At 39.5% G+C, this 16577-nt stretch overlaps 1 protein-coding gene across 3 annotated transcripts in view; it reads left to right on the forward strand.

The window, feature by feature from the left end:
- The window catches only part of RNL (RNAligase), a 420780-nt gene that overhangs the window by 118895 nt on the left and 285308 nt on the right, over positions 1–16577 (forward strand). For all 3 annotated transcript variants that reach the window (XM_089402248.1, XM_089402249.1, XM_089402247.1), the window contains 3 exons: positions 2082–2242; positions 2476–2507; positions 3388–3569. In XM_089402248.1, the coding sequence (XP_089258374.1) occupies positions 2082–2242; positions 2476–2507; positions 3388–3569 (375 nt within the window). The remainder of the gene's footprint in view (positions 1–2081; positions 2243–2475; positions 2508–3387; positions 3570–16577) is intronic.

Raw genomic sequence — 16577 nt, forward strand, 5'->3', positions numbered from 1 at the left:
ACAGCCATGCATTGTTTGCATCCCATCATCAGTTTTCACCACTTTGTTAATTTCTATAGTTTGTTTATTTCTTCATTTTATTTGTCTGTGCAGTGATGCTCCAGATCGTTCTTATTATTATTTATATGAAGTTTTCTCTTTGTTGAAGTTGTTGTAGGAGGAACGATTGTAACATCTAAATGCTTTTTTGTTGTTTCTTGGAGAAGCTTTTACAGCTATAGCATGATTAATGTTATGTAAATCAATGTTTGATTTTAAATACATCTTTAATTGGTAGGCATCAAAAAAGCTGTTGATGCTTCATAACCGTTGATTGAAGTAATTTTATCTGACTTTGCTTCGTTTTCCTGCTCTAAACATTCTTATTGCACTCGAAACATTTCTATGCTATATTTTGTATGGGGATGTGTTGAATTTCCATGAAACTCTGCAACTACTTAGATGAATATACTGAAAACTGAAACTAGTTTACTTTTACCAAGATACAAAGCTTCTTAACAACTTATAAGCTGCGGAAAAAACTCAGAGATAAAAACACATCACACAAATTGACACACTTGTCTTTTTTCAGGGAATCCCAACAGGGACAACCTGCTTGCTTATGTGGCTATTTTATTGGTTGTCTTGGAGACAATCTGTCTTCTCTCATAAACCTCAGTTTATAAAATTGATCTTGGCTTTCCTAGATCACAACTTGATCTTGGTTGATTCCTTGACTTGCCCTGTAAAATCTCCACCCTTCTGTGCACTAGAAGCCTCCTATTTCCTAGGAGCCATCTCCTCAATACTGCACACAACCATCTCTCTTAAATTCTAGTGCTCTTGTGCTCTGATTCTTTAGGACACAGTTCCTGTGCTCCACAATCAAGGCTTTCACTCTCACAATACCGTGAACTGTCTTGTCACCAACCTTTGTGCACAAAACAATGTAATTTACTTGTGCCTTTGTCCTTGTCTAGTTCAAATATAGAACTTGAGCTCTGATAGCGAGTTAACTAAGAGTGTTTGATCTCGTTCCAATCATCTCTGGTGTTGTTAACTCGTTCTCTCTCCAACTAACACTGGAGATTTAACTCGCTCCTCCTTCAATCAAAACTGAAGACCCAACTTGTTGTAACTGAACTGCTAACTGCCACCTTGTTCTGTAGTCAAACTGATGAGGACTTCCACTTGACTGAAGCTCCAATTCTACGCATGGACTCATGATGACTATTTCCATAAACTGGAAAATAAGCCCACCATCTCCATGAACTCGCTCCATGGTCAAAGAAGGACAACTCAAGGTCTTCACTGGCTAAGACAGAAGCCAGAAGACCTTGCTCGCTACATTTTCAACAGGATGGGGTGTTATTCTTAATAGTTCAAATGCTTTTACATGATTATTTGGTGACTGATTTCAGGGCTCTCCTTTCAATGTAATTTTATCTGACAGCACGTCATTTTACTGGATTAAATAGTCTTACTTCACTCAACATTTTTATGTTATTTTCTATGGGGATGGGGTATTATCCATGATATCTCAAAGGGCTCTTATGTGATATTTTTTGCAATTGGATATCAAAGTTCCTCCTTTGGTCATCAGTAGATTTACATATTGAGTTTTGTTTTAAGGGTTTTAATCTCTCTGTATTTTACTTTATATATGAATAACACAATAAGCATTGGAGGTTCTCAATTTCTTAGCTTTAATTATAGAAGGATAGAAATTGATATGATTGAAGCTTGTTTTCTTCTGTCAATGATTTTGCATCTAGACTTGTTTTTAAGGTCTATGATAATTTCACCGATGCTTGCATTTAAGTTGTAAAGTGTAAACAATGATTAGGCAAATGCAATGTCAGTCTTTATAAGTTTTCAGATTTAAGTTAATTTCTCTCAAAGAAGTCCTCAATTTCTGTCAAAATTTTGCATATAGAAGGGACTAGATAGTTTTGATAATTTCATAGCTGTGGCTTGATCAATTGCTCTTCCTAACTACCTATGGCAATGCTGTCTGGATCAGTGTCAGTGTCAGTCTCATTTGTAGGCATCTTTTTTAGTTAAAATCCGTATAAACGTTTTTTTTAATGCCATTGTTCCAGGAAATGATACGGTTGATGAGACACAAAAAATTTCCAGCTGATTTTAAATGCCGTTACAACTTTCGTAAATTTCCATATGCGTCCAGTAATAATGTGCACTTTAAGATGGTCATTCACATATTTAGTGATTCTGGTTTCCGACGTTATCAGAAGGAGATGAGGTACATTTTATGTAAATTTTAAGGTGGGCATGTGATAATCTTATAATGGAAAGCTTTGTTTGATATCTTTTTAAATTAGAAATGAGATATAGCCTGGTATTCAGCAAGGTTTTGCTTGTTAAAGAAGTTTATATAGTGGAATTACTAGGGTTGGAATTACTACCAGCCTTTGGACATTTGTTTATGGTATATTTTATGATTCTAACCCACTACTGTTTTACTTCGAGTTTCAGGGAACATCCTGGGTTATGGCCTTTATATAGGGGTATGTAAGAATTTGTGATGTATTTTATCCTCTGCATTAATGAGATATAACATGGACTCGTTTAAAATTCCTTTTATATGCAATGTAGTTTTTCCGATAAAGTGAAAATGAAATGTAGTACACACAATACTATATTGAAGCACATGCAAGCTTTCGGGAATACCTTTTTATCTGCACTTTCACATTTCTGAATTCTGATGTGAAGAAGCCAAAGCTTTCTTGCTTCTGAATACACACACACACACATATATATATATTTTATTTTTTTATCCCTGTTATTTTCTATTCATTATGGTTTCTCTTGTTTGGAGTTCCTCGTGATACTGTTGTGAAGATCTGAAAGGATCACCTGAAAATATCTCTAAACTGAAATTTCATAAAAGTACAATACTATATTGAAGCAAATGCAAGCTTTCGGAAATGCCTTTTTATCTGCACTTTCACATTTCTGAATTCTGGTGTGAAGAAGCCAAAGTTTTCTTGCTTCTGTATGTATATATATATATATATATATATATATATATATTATTTTTTATCCCCTGTTATTTTCTATTCATTATGGTTTCTCTTGTTTGGAGTTCCTCGTGATACTGTTGTGAAGATCTGAAAAGATCATCTGAAAATATCTCTAAAATGAAATTTCGTAAAAGTTTTGTTTTGCATGAATTGATGCTTCTCAGTAGATTGAAATGTTGAGATTTATGGGGCATGGTTTCAACTTTCAGGTCATTTAATTCTTTTTCCCACTTGCGTCTGGGTGCCAATCTGTCTGTTTTCTTATTTTGTGTGTTGTTGGCTTGCATTGTGTTTTATTTATTGTTTATCAGATCCCCGTGGAGAATAGTTTATCAAATGCTAATTGTTATGCTTTTATTATCAGGGTTTTTTGTTGATGTCAACTTGTTTAAAGTGTCCGAGGAGAAAGCATCCCAAATGTCCCAAGATAAGAGCCTACTACTAAATCATGTGGAGTCCAGTTTTGGGTCAAGAATGTTTGAGCATGACGAGTTGGCTGATGAATCTGAAAATCTAATGATTAAGTTGAAATTCTTAACATACAAGGTTGTAACATCAACCTTATCCTTCTGCTGTTATGGGAAACCTAGTTTTATTATATACTCATTCTCTTTTATCATCTGTTGCACGTAATCTGTTTTCGTTACCGTGTTAAGAATGTTTTCTGGAAAACCTATATGCCAAAGATGTGTCCACGGTACTTTCAGCATTTATCATCAAGTTATTGCTCGAAGAGTAATGGGAAGAGAGGGTTGGGGATGGTTATTATGAGAATCTAATGATTAAGTTGAAATTCTTAACATACAGGATGATCATCGATTTTTTCCTATTGCTATTGTGGGCAACATAATTTTATTATATAATCATGATCTTTTGTCTGTTTCATATAATCTGTTTTCATTACTGTGTTGAGAATGCATTATGGAAAGCCTATTTTCCAAAGAAGAGCCCATAGGACTTTTCAGCATTTATCATCAAAAGAATGCTTGGAGAATAGTAGGAAAAGTGTCAGGAGGCATGGGGGTGGGTATTATGAGAATTTAATTATTCAGTTGAAATTCTTAATATGCAGGGTTGTATCAACAACCTTTTCCCTCTGTTATTGTAGGAAACATAGTTTTACTTTTATTATATATTATGCTGTTTTATCTTCTATTTTGTGTAATATGTTTTCATTACTGTGTTAAGAATGTTTTTTGGAAAGCCTATTTGCCCAAGATGTGCCCATAGGACTTTCAGTGTATCATTAAAAGAATGCTTGGAGAATAGTGGGAAAAGTGGGAAGAAGTGTGGTGGTGCGAATTATGAGAATCTAACGGTAAAGTTTAAATTCTTAACATATAAGGTTGTATCATCAAGCTTTTCCTTGTGTTATTGCGGGCAACATAATTTTATTATATGTTCATGCAATTTTATCATTTGTTGCGTGTAATCTGTTTTCATTACTGTGTTAAGAATGATTTGTGGAAACTTGAAAGGCTATTTTCCGATGATGTGCCTTGTTACCCACCAAAAGTGGTGTTTTCATTACTGTGTTAAGAATGCTTTCTAGAAAATTGAAAAGGCTATTTGCCGATGTTGTGGCTTGTTGCCCACCTGTTGGCACAAAAGTGTCATCAAGGGGAGACCCTGGGTTCAGGCGCGGAGGGCCAACAATGGCTCGTTGTAGTCTAGGACAATGCTGACATTTTCACCTTACCCAAAGGGTAAGGAGTCTCACCCGAGGCATGCCGCAACCAGAAATAAGAAGGGTTCACCATGGGGTCAAGGGTATATCAACCATCAATATGTAAACAACATCATACACATATTTGGGACAACAACATATCATTCAACACTATGAAGCTACCACATACATAGACTTGTAGTATATTTAAAATTTTAGTGGGTCCATATATCATAAGCGAACACATACATCGTACTAAGAAACCAGTCCAGATCTTCATTCATCTTAAGTCAACAGAAGAGCAATACATAATACATCGGCCTTAGCCACAGGTAACTACAAGAAATACCCGATTACAGGATCTAACTGCCTATGACAGACTCAGCCTGCTTCTCGGCTATTGGTTCAATCTTCAACCCAGAGGTTTTGCTCATCTGCGTCTAGACGCTACTGATCCATCAAACTGCAACCAACCCCTTTCTCCTTACAACTTTCTCCTTTTGTATTCCTTCTGTCGCTTGCACTGCTAGTTCCCGCTTGGCTGTTCCTTTCCTTGGTTGCCTCTCATCCGTCTTGTCTGCTCGACTGCCTCTGCCTTCTGTTGACACTTCGCTGCAACCATCCCGCAACTGCTTGTTGTTGCCTTTTGCTCCAGCTGTCTTCACCGCAACTTGATCATTGTTGCCGCCACCCGTTTCCTCTTCTTTATATGGAAAGCCAAAATAATCAAAATCTTTTAAAATCAAAACGAAGGCCCCAACAGGCCCTGACCACAATTCTTTGACTCGTCCTTGAGTCAATTCATTTCGAGCTCTGCCAGTCTTGTTGGTGTCTCAGTGGGTACTCTTGTTGGTGGCTGCTTTGGTTCTGCTGGCTGATGAGCTAATGCTCCCGTTGTCTCGGCCGTCATTTGCGGGGTGGTTTCTGCTCCCATTACACCTTCCTCCATCTGCTGCCCTTCCTTTCCAAACGAAGGCCCCAACTCCGGAACAATGGTGGTCATTTGTTGCCTGAATTCATTATACTTCTGAAGGGAAGCCTCCCATCCGGCAATGATTGTGTCAGCCTGTTGGGTGAAATCTTCGGCTGTTTTGGACGTTAATTCAATTGGATTTTGACTTCGCAGACAGTCCTACTGTTCTCCGTTGTTGTTGCAAATTTCTGTTAGAGCCAAGACCTGTAGACGGACTGGTGGGCGCAGGTACCTTATCAGCTTTTTGGTTCTTGCTGACTCTTCTTCAATCTAATCAACCTGAGCTTGAATGGCGGCGATCTGCTCATCAATTTGTTGGAGTTGGTTGGAATCCATGCAGTCCCTGCTACTGGCAAACAATACCTGTAGCTGCTCTCTCATAGGGTATACTAAATGATTCTTCAATGCAAGGCTTCCCAGCTAGTCGTGAACTGTATCCATCAAGGCATATTCATCTGTTAGTGCATCAGCGAGTGCTTGCTTGGCTTCTACCTCGCTGATCTTGCCCTCTATTGTTCTCGCATATATTTCGACTGGGTCTAGCAACGTTGATCTTCCTGTTTCCAACTTCTTGCTCATATCAACGTTGGTTGTTACCAGATTTGAACATGCTGCTTGGATATGATTGCAGCAGCTCACCAACGTGCAGGGTGTAATATCCTTTGGAGCTTCCGTGTTGGCATTTGTGATCGTCAGCCACAATGACTGAAACTTCTCCGTTACCAGATCAACCCGCGCTTGCAAATCTCTATTTGCTTGTCGCAACTAATCTCTCCCCTCTGTCACCTCCTGTAGTCATTGATTTTGCTGCTCGTGCTCTCTGGCCAGATCATCATGTATCTTCTCGGCTCTTTGCGCTGCTTGTTGAATAAATGCAAACAGTGGTGCCGAAGACCAATGTTGCAGGGTGTCGGCTTGCATTGTGCTTGGTTTTGGAAATTTTGCTGAATTGGTAGGCCGATGGCAATGGATTTCTCAGAATGGGAGGTGGGCGAATGAATTGGCCATGATTGTGGAGTGAACTGGGGAGTGGAAGGAACGATATTAGGGTTAAGGACCACCGGGAAACTTATAGGGAAAAGTGACTGGTACAGTTCATCCAGCCCCCCTCCCCCCCTCATGCGGAAGAATTGTGGTTGGTCCTTTCTCCTGGAGTGGGTCCGACCGAAAAAGTAGAGAGACTAGCGAGGTCTGCTTGGTGCCACTGGTAGAGGTGGTACCTCTAAACTGCTCTGTTGACTCAACCTCCATTTCTACAGTTGCTAGTCGTGTGCCGGAAGGGAGGGTTTCTGTTAGTTTATGGTATGTTCTATGCTTAGAGCAGTTTACTTATTTTTCTTATTATTATCCACAGATTAGCAATCACATGTACATTAAGTAAAGTGCAGATAGAACATTAAACGATCTACATAAAACAAGCCAAGACAAGAGACACAAGATGTGCCGGCTAGCCAGGGACAAACCCCAATATGGGGAAACCCTTTGATCAAATCTTCTTTTATCTTCAATAATTCAGCAGAGAGAAATAGTACAAAAATCTGATTTACATAAACAGCAACAAGCCCTAGATCAACCGTAAACTAGGGTAGTCGATATCTATCAAACCGGTGGTCGGATCACTTTGATTCCTTCACCAAAAAATGCGACCTTCCAAGGAGAGTCAGGTTCACCTACTGCATAGTCCAGAGAGAGAGAATGATGGTCAACGTTGGTGAAACTTCCAACCTGCAATTGTAGCCCTAAAATCTGCGTCCTTCCTTCCACACGTGTGAGAGAAGAGTCTTTTCTGCACAAGAGAGAGAAGAGACTCTTTTTTGCGCAGGAGAGAGAGAGATGTGATGAGAGTGAAGTGTGCAAATGAGGAGAATACTCCTTGTATTTATATGCAAAACGTTGGGGTTGAATAGATGCGACTGTTGGGCTTCTGAGCCTACATAAGTTGCTGGCCGACTTTGACAATTAGTCCATAATCAAAATAAATTCATATCTCCATAAATACTTATTGGAATCGGATGATCTTTAGATCAATCCTACACCTCTCGACGAGAGGAATCTAGTAAAAATATTATCATCCATGAATAAGGTGACCCACATGAAGTTTGGCCCTAGTTGCCAATTTTAACACTCCCTCTCAACTAGGGAGAACTTCATCTGCAATCTGTCGGACTGTCACTGCTGTCCATCCATCAAATGCACTGTCCTGTATGGCTTGACCCTTCTTGCTCTGCTTGGTTCTGCTTTGCTTTGCTCAAATTATGAAGAAGAAGAAATGATCGAGGATGTGTCATACCATCCTCCACTGACCCGAAGTCAGTCTCAGAGTGTGTGCCACTCTCACTGGTCTCAGACCAGTATCATTGATCCCAAATCAATGAAGGTCATCCTAGCATAGGGAGTACGGTAGATACAATGATGCGTCCATCGGTACTACTATGGTCCCTATCCTCATTTCCTTGCTCATTGATCAGATGAGAGGTACTTCCCATGAGTCCCAGACTGCATGGGTAGGATGCCTCGACAGGAGAACTAATCATCCTGTCCACAGGAGAGCAAATCATCCTGTCCCACAAGAGAGCGAATTATCTTGTCCACAGGAGAGCGAATCATCCTGTCCACAGGAGAGCGAATCATTCTGTCCCACAAGAGAGAGAATCATCTTGTCCACATGAGAGCGAATCATCCTGTCCACAGGAGAGCGAATCATCCTGTCCATCGGAGAGCGAATCATCCTGTTCACAATCGCCATGGAGAACACATCATCCAGACCCACAGGAGAACTAATCATCTTGTTCCATAGAACGGATCTCGCTCTGGCTGTGACATAGAATCATGGTGGTATCCAATGTAAATCCAAATAGATCACTGAAGAGCTTTCGCAACTAGACTGCCTCACAGGAGGCCATGCTAGCGGCAATATACTCGGCCTCGACGGTGCTCAAAGCCACCGACTTCTGCTTCCTGCTCATCCAAGATATCGAAGCAGATCCCAAGGAGAAACAGCACCCGAAAGTGCTCTTACAGTCCACCACACTGCCTGCCCAATTAGCATTAGTATATCCAAGTAGTCTCACATCTCCGGTAGTGTATCTTAACCCATAATTAATTGTGCCACGAAGATATCTCAACAAATTCTTGGCACCAATACAATGTATGTGGTGAGGTTCAACCATATGTTGACTCAACGTGTTGACTACAAAGCATATGTCTAGACGGGAGTTCACTAAGAACATTAATGCTTCGACGAGTTGACAATACTCGGTGGCATTTCGTAAAACAGGTCCAGCAACACTACCACTTAACTTTTTGAAGTCAAGCTCCATTGGGGTAGTTACGGGCTTGCAGTCCACCATACCGAATCTTTTCAATATCTTCACCACATATTTTCCCTGAGATAGGAAAATTTCCCCTAGCTTCTGTCAAACTTCGAGTCCTAGGAAATAGTGCATCAGTCCTAGGTCCTTCATTTCAAATTTAGAAGCCAACTCCCTCTTACATTTGTGAATGAGAGGGTCTGCACCTGTTAGAAAGAGGTCGTCAACATACAACACCAGTATGAGAGGTTTGTCATCTTCAACCTTGAAGTAAAGGTTGGGATCGGCTTCACTCCTAGTGAATCCGAGCTTCATCAAGTAGCTATCGATCCTCCCATACCATGCTCGGGATGCTTGCTTCAGCCCATAGAGGGCCTTCTTCAACCTGCACACATGAGATTTTTGATCATAAATCTCAAATCCTTCGGGTTGCTCCACGTAGACCTTTTCTTTGATTGAACCATGCAAGAATGCGATCTTAACATCCATCTGATGTAGTTTCCATCCTTGTGAAGCCGCAAGGACTATGATCGAGCGGATGGTGGTATATTTGGCAATAGGTGCAAATATCTCGTCATAGTCTATACCTTCCTTCTGGGAGAAGCCACGAGCGACAAAACGAGCCTTATACTTTTCCATACTTCCATCAGTTGCATGATTTATCTTGTAAAGCCATTTAGAAGTGACAATTGTCTTATCCATGGATTTGGGAACCACTTCCCAGACATCATTCTTCATAATAGACTCATATTCTTCGGTCATAGCATCCTTCCATACTTGATGCTTGACGACATCTGAGAATGATGAAGGCTCATTTTGAATAATCGTGCTCATGATCGTTAGGTATCCCTGATACCTGTTTGGTTTCTTACTTTCACGGAAGGTTCCTCGGGGTGCAGCGTGTCCTTCAGCATCATCAAGTGTCCCCCTTAGCCATGAAGGCCTCTTTCTAGAAGAGGAAGGCTCAGGTGGAGGAGGATCAATAGGATCCATGGGTTCTTCCACATCGAGCATTGTTTCATCATATTTTTCTCTCGGTTCCCTGGTGTTAGCTTCTTGAGAGCTCCTCACAGTAGGAAGATTGTTCACCTTGCCGAGAGCCATATCTTCGTCAAAGGTGACATCATGACTAATCACGACTTCCCTTTGACTGGCAACATAGATTCTATAGCCCTTAGTATTTTCACTATATCCCACGAAGATTCCTTTCTTTCCAGATGCCCCCAATTTGTTCCTTTTCTCTTTCGGCCCATGAAAACATACAGGGCTTCCAAAAATTCTAAAATGAGATACGTCAGGTTTCTTACCGGTGAACATTTCTTCGGGAGTCTTGGAACTCGATGCTTGATGGGGGCATCGGTTTTGCACATATACAGCAGTGTTTGCAGCTTCAGCCCATAGAAACTTTGGAAGTCTTTGATCATGGAGCATAGCACGGACAACTTCCACAATCGTACGGTTCTTCCTTTTTGCCACACCATTTTGTTTAGGAGTGCACGGTGTAGTAGTCTCCCTCTTAATGCCAGCCTCTTTACAAAACTTATGAAACTCATTAGATTCATATTCAATCCTGTTGTCGCACAGATTGTCACGACAACGCTCAAACCGGGGGTTGTCACCCTGATCCCCGATCTCTCCGTTTAAGCCTGTCTCCCGCAGCTAAGGGGGGTTAGACCCTATGGGAAAATGGATGACCAACTGAGAGCCAGTTGGGTAAAAAAGCACTTAATTGATTTTATTAAGTTAATAGACCAGTGCCTTATGGGGTTAATGATTAAATGATTATTTATTAGATGTTGCAAAAGTATAAACCATGTAAAACAATCATTTATCATCAAATAACCCAAATGATGTAAGATTTTCAACAAATGCACAACGCCTTAACGATGATCCAGCAATTAAACTTCAAGAAAAATTAAATGCTTTAAATGATCATAAAATTTAAATGCTCACCAACTACCACTTTCATACAGTCAACTTGTAAATAAACATTGTAAGTGCGTTTAGCTATAGAAAAATGGACCACAAAAAATGAATTTTCAATTTTTTTTATTAAGCTTTTTCAATTTTTTTTATTTTATTTTATTTTATTTTTATATTTTAATTTTTTTTTTCTAAGAATAAAACAAACTAAAATCTTAATAAAACTAAAATAAATAAAACTTAAAACTATTCTAAATTAAACTAAACTTTAAAATGAAACTTAAAATTATTAAAATTTAATCCTAAAATAAAATAAATCTAAACAAAATATGAAGAAATTTTTTATGATTTTTATGATTTTTAAATAAAATTCTAACATTAAGATAAAACAAAACTGATATCTAAAATTCTAAACAAAAACTCGAAAAGAGGCCTAAAGATCAATATTATTATTATTATGTTTTCTTTTTAAATATTATTATTTTTTTAAAGTCAAAATTTTAAACAACTAACTAAATCTAAAATCTAAATAAAACCTAAAGCTAATCTCAACTAAACTAACATCTAATATATATGAAACAAAATATGAATCTTAAGTTAAATGAAAACTAAATAGAACAAAAAGGAAAGTTCATAAATCTTTATATTTTTATGATTTTTTTTTAATTTTTTGTTTATTCTTTGTATATTTTTTATATTTTATGGTTTATTATTATTAAAATCTAAATTTAAAGTAGTCAAAATCTAAAAAGAACTAAAATAAGAATTTAATAAATCTAAACCAAAAAATAAAATAAAACAAAACTTTAAAAATCAAATATTTAAGCTAATCTAAATCTAGATAAGAAAAAAATCTAAATCTAAAATCTAAAACTAAATCTAAGATTTAATAAGTCTAAAAATAAACTAACGTATGTATAAAACTATGATTAAAAAAAAAATTCTAATTCAAAATCTAAAACTAAAAAACTATACACTGCCCTAACTTAAAATTAATCAACGCATGTAAAAAAAAGAAAAGGGAAAACTTACATAATTTATCAAGTCGAAATTTTTGTTTTTTGCTGTTGTTTTTCAATGTATGCAAGCCGTATGGATGAGGGAATAGCAAGTGCGATGGGCGCTGCGTGAAGGATGAAATTTCGATGGCACAGGAGCAGCGAAGGATCAATAGCCAGCATGGGAGCAGGGAGCGGTTTGGCAGCTCGGAAAAGATGCAGATTGAAGGGTGTTCAATGGCGGAAAATGCAGGAGCAGAAGTGAAGTTCGAATGGCCGAGGGGATGCGGTAAGGATAGCAGCATGCAGGGATTGTTTTCAGATGCTATGGCAGCGAGGGTTTCACGCAGGGATTGTGGATCACGGTTCCACGCAAGATGAGGAAGGGATTTGTTGTTAAAGCGTGGAGATGGAAGTACGAATGCAGTACAACAGCAGAGAATGAAGGGACTGCGTGGTGTGGAAAATAATGTGGAGAATGCAGCGAATGGCATCAGCACAATGCAAGGAAAGCTGGAAGGAGATCACAAAAATGCAATGATCACTGGTTTTGAAGGGAGAAAAGACATAGAGAATCGCCAGGAGGAGAAATGCGACGATGTAAGAACGCTGACGCTGCCAGAGGGTTTTGCTGGCAGGAATGAAGCGATCACGCCCAGGTGCGTGGATATGAACACGATTTGCCTTAAAAAAAATTTACTTCCCAGCCACCAAAATGGAAGCCCAAAACTCAGAAAATCGCACCAAAATTTCCAGATCTGAAGCAAATATGTCTGCGAAAATGATGCTGAGGCTAGATCTTACCCTCCAGGGCCTAGATCTAGCTTCAATACAAGATTATATTCTCAGCTCCAAAACTTGTAACAGCAAAAGCAAAAGTACCCAGAGGTAAAATGTGCAAGAAATAAAACTGAAAACCCTAAATCAACTGAATAATTACAATATTTACAGATTTTCAACTCTTTAGCAGCCAGATTTGTCAATAATCCACAGTGATATTTTCAGAATTTAAATTTAATGTGAGATACTTCAGAAAAACCCTGCATGCATTCATAAAAAAATTTTTAGATGATAAGCCCAGGATTAAAACTGGCTGGGCTCTTTCAGAAAACGCAATCCAGGAGTTGGCTGGTTCAGCCGAGAACTTCCCCTAACGCCCGGTAAACTAAAAACTAAGATTTCTTGCACAGCTTAAAATCAATCATTAACATAGAGGGAAAAAACGATAGTGAAATCCAGATCAAATGGAGATACCTGCCATTATATTTCAGAATCTAAACTATCATTCAAACCCCAAAGATCAGACAAGATACCTATGCCTGAATCAATCTTGACCAAGCTATTATCGATGACTGAAAATAAAATTATGCAGAAAAATAAAAGATCTTACAGCATTTCCAGAAGAGTAACACCAACAAGATTTTTAACCCCAAAGTCTTTCTTTATTGCACAAAAACTAACTACAAGAGAGCTTTCTTTAACACCAGACTCTTAGATCAAATCTGATCTCAAATGACCCCTAGCACCCTATTTAAAGGAAAAATTCCCAACAGCTAGTTCGAGTGATCCATGTCAAAATGATCTCGACCGTCGATGAGGATCAAGATATCTTTTAATCTCATCCGTCGAATTTTTAAATGCATTTTAATATATTAAAAATTGAAATTCTGCATTTATTTACTCAAAAAATTTGACTTATTATTATTTTTAAAATTTTTATTTTACTTTATTTTTTATTATTTTTAAATTTTATTATTATTTTTATTTATTTATTTTTAATATATATATATATATATATTTTTAAATTTTTAAATTATTTATATCTTTTATTTTTTATTTATTTATTTATTTTTAATTTTTCCAACTTTTTTTATTTTTATTTTTAAATGGATCCTCGAACTTAGCCTTTGGAAAAATCACCTAGGACCTAGGACTTAAGACTTAGGACCTATGAGGGGATTAAAACATTTCCTAACCCTCAAGACACTTTACATCATGACTTTTACAATTTTACATCCGAAGGGGGAAAACCCATTTGACATAGACCCTCATAGATCACCCAGTTCTGCGGCCAACTATAATCTAGCAGATCAACGCACTAGAATTCCCCTAAGATTCTAATGACAAAATTCATTCTGGCTTTGGGGTTAGGCTGAAGGAAAACTCTGCCGATCATGGATCGGTGAGACAAAAAACCTTCCGGAACGTAGATTATCACTAGAAAATTAGGTCCACCTAGGCAATTTTCATACATTTTTTTCCGAAGAAGAGAATTCGTAATTTCCATTAATTTCAGAAAATTACATGCTGTAAACGCTGAACGCATATGCTGTAGTGTGGGTAAACCACTTACAAAACAATACTTCAAGAGAAGTAATGCAGAAGAGCCCTCAAAACAGGGCAGCAAGAAAAAGGGTATGTAAACCCCAACAGGAGGATACCCCTACCCATCTCAAGCAAAATAACAGAAAATAAAACAAAAAGCTCCTGTAGAATGAGCAGAAAGTTCGAAATGGCCGCCAAAGACAAGGAGAAGAGGCACGAAATGGAAGGGAGCAGCCAAGGTAGCCACCCCCCCCCACCCCCTCAAAACTCTCCTCCCGAAACCGAAGAAGCCAAAAGAAGAAAACCACCCATATCTCCAAAGAAGCCAGAAGAAACCAACCAGAAACAACCATTGAAGAAGCGGCACGAATCGGTGCAGGGGCAGACTCCACACCTCCGATCCCTCAACGCTCCCAATAACTGTAGTGGTAAGCCAGCTAAAGGCCAAAAAAAGGATCCAAAGCCTCAGCAAGGGAACCCATCAGGTCCCAACCAGAGCAGAGGCGTTCGGATCCGGGGGCAGAGGCGGCTAGGGCAGCCACCTCGCCCCCCCAAGAGAATCAAGAGTCCCGCCCCCGCTCCGCGGCACAGCACCAACTAGGAGGGACCGTCAAAACAGAGTGACTGAAGTACCCAAAGACCGCCGAAGACCAGAAGAAAAAGGGCACGCTCCGCCGCCGCCCAACACAAGGCCGGAACGCTGCCTTATCCGCCGAAGACCAGAAGAAAATGGGCACGCTCCGCCTCCGCCCAACTCAGTGCACAGAACAAGGCCGGAACTCTGCCAATGATAAGCAGAGCAGGCCACCAACCCGGGTAACGTCCAACGAGGATGATTGATTCAGAGTCGCGCTGAGGAAAGGAGAAGAAGCACGTCGCAAGGGAAGAGAAACCCCCGGAGGGAGGTGAGCCGAGTCCGAAATCGACCAGGACCGCAGACCTCCAAACCCCACCAGACGCAGCGAAACCCTGCCTCAAAACAAGAAAGCTTTGCCGCACGCCGAAGAGTCAAAGCACCAAGCGATGGCGGTGGATGGGCTCCCGGAAACCACCAGTGGCAAGCCCTGCCGCCGCAGGCGAGGAACTCAGCAACCAGAGTCGAGTAGAAACCCTAGCGCGCCGCTCTCCAGCTCCCACCAGGCAATTTTCATACATGACTCAGCTCTACTAAGATTATTTACAATTCACACATGCAGACTGGGTTTACAACATAACATAATATGATAAGGTCGACGATGACTGTCGAATGGCACGGACACGTCAATCAAGCGCTACCCTTTTGCGAAGAAAAGGGGGTGTACTGCTAAGGGTAGTTGACACGTAGTGGTCAACAAGTCCCATTATCAGTCCTTAAGATCTTGATCTTCTTTTCGGTTTGATTCTCGATCAAGGCTTTGAAGTGTTGAAACCAGGAGAACACTTCATCCTTCTTTTTCAAGAAGTATATCCAAGTCTTGCGAGAATAGTCATCTGTAAAAGTGAGGTAATATGAATATCCTCCCAAGGAGTTCACAAGCATCATACCAGATATGTCTGAGTGAACTAACTGCAATATATTGGAGGTCTTGCTTTGGCTTGAGGGGAATGGTCCCCTTTTTAGCTTTCCTTCAGCACATCCAGGACATACACCTTCTTGCTCTAATCTGAACTCGGGCATCCCGGTCACCATTTTTCTTACATCAGGTAGAGCTTTATAATGAAGGTGAGAAAACCTCCGATGCCATAGTTCGGACTGAAGAGATGTGTCACAAGACATGACACCTAGCGGACTTCCTCCAACTTGATATAATGAATCAACTCGAAACCCAAGAGTGAAGGCATCTTTAATATTGTTTTTCCATGCACGTACCTTGCCATCACTGAAAGCCACCTTGTAGCCTTTGTCTTCCATTGCCGAAATGGACACCAAGTTCTTTTTGAGATCAGGTACATATAATACATCCTGTAGGTGGATTGTATTACCTTGATTCAATTTAAGAGAGACATTGCCTACACCTTTCACGGGATATTTCATATTATCTCCAAGGACAATTTCCAGGTTGGTTTCTTTCTCTATCAGATTATGGAGAACTTCTTTGTAACCAGTGAAGTGCCTTGAGGCACCACTATCAATAAGCCAATTTCCCAGCGAGTCTGGAGGAGCAGAGGTAGATAGAGCAGCTGGTAGATAATATTCATCCTGCTTATTGTCAACAGTGTTAGATTCATACCTGGAATTTCTTGCCTTCTTGAATGGTTGTCCTCTTCCTTGATTTCCAACACTTCTTTTATGTCGGCCATTTGACCTGCCATTTCTTTGATTGCCTTGAGAGGGATTTTGATCATCATCCCGGTGTGAGTTCCTTTTATTAGGACACT

Source organism: Pinus tabuliformis, chromosome 2_1 (genome assembly GCF_031772625.1).
Source record: "Pinus tabuliformis cultivar Carrire ecotype Pingquan chromosome 2_1, CPIR1, whole genome shotgun sequence".
Classification (NCBI taxonomy): domain Eukaryota; kingdom Viridiplantae; phylum Streptophyta; class Pinopsida; order Pinales; family Pinaceae; genus Pinus; species Pinus tabuliformis.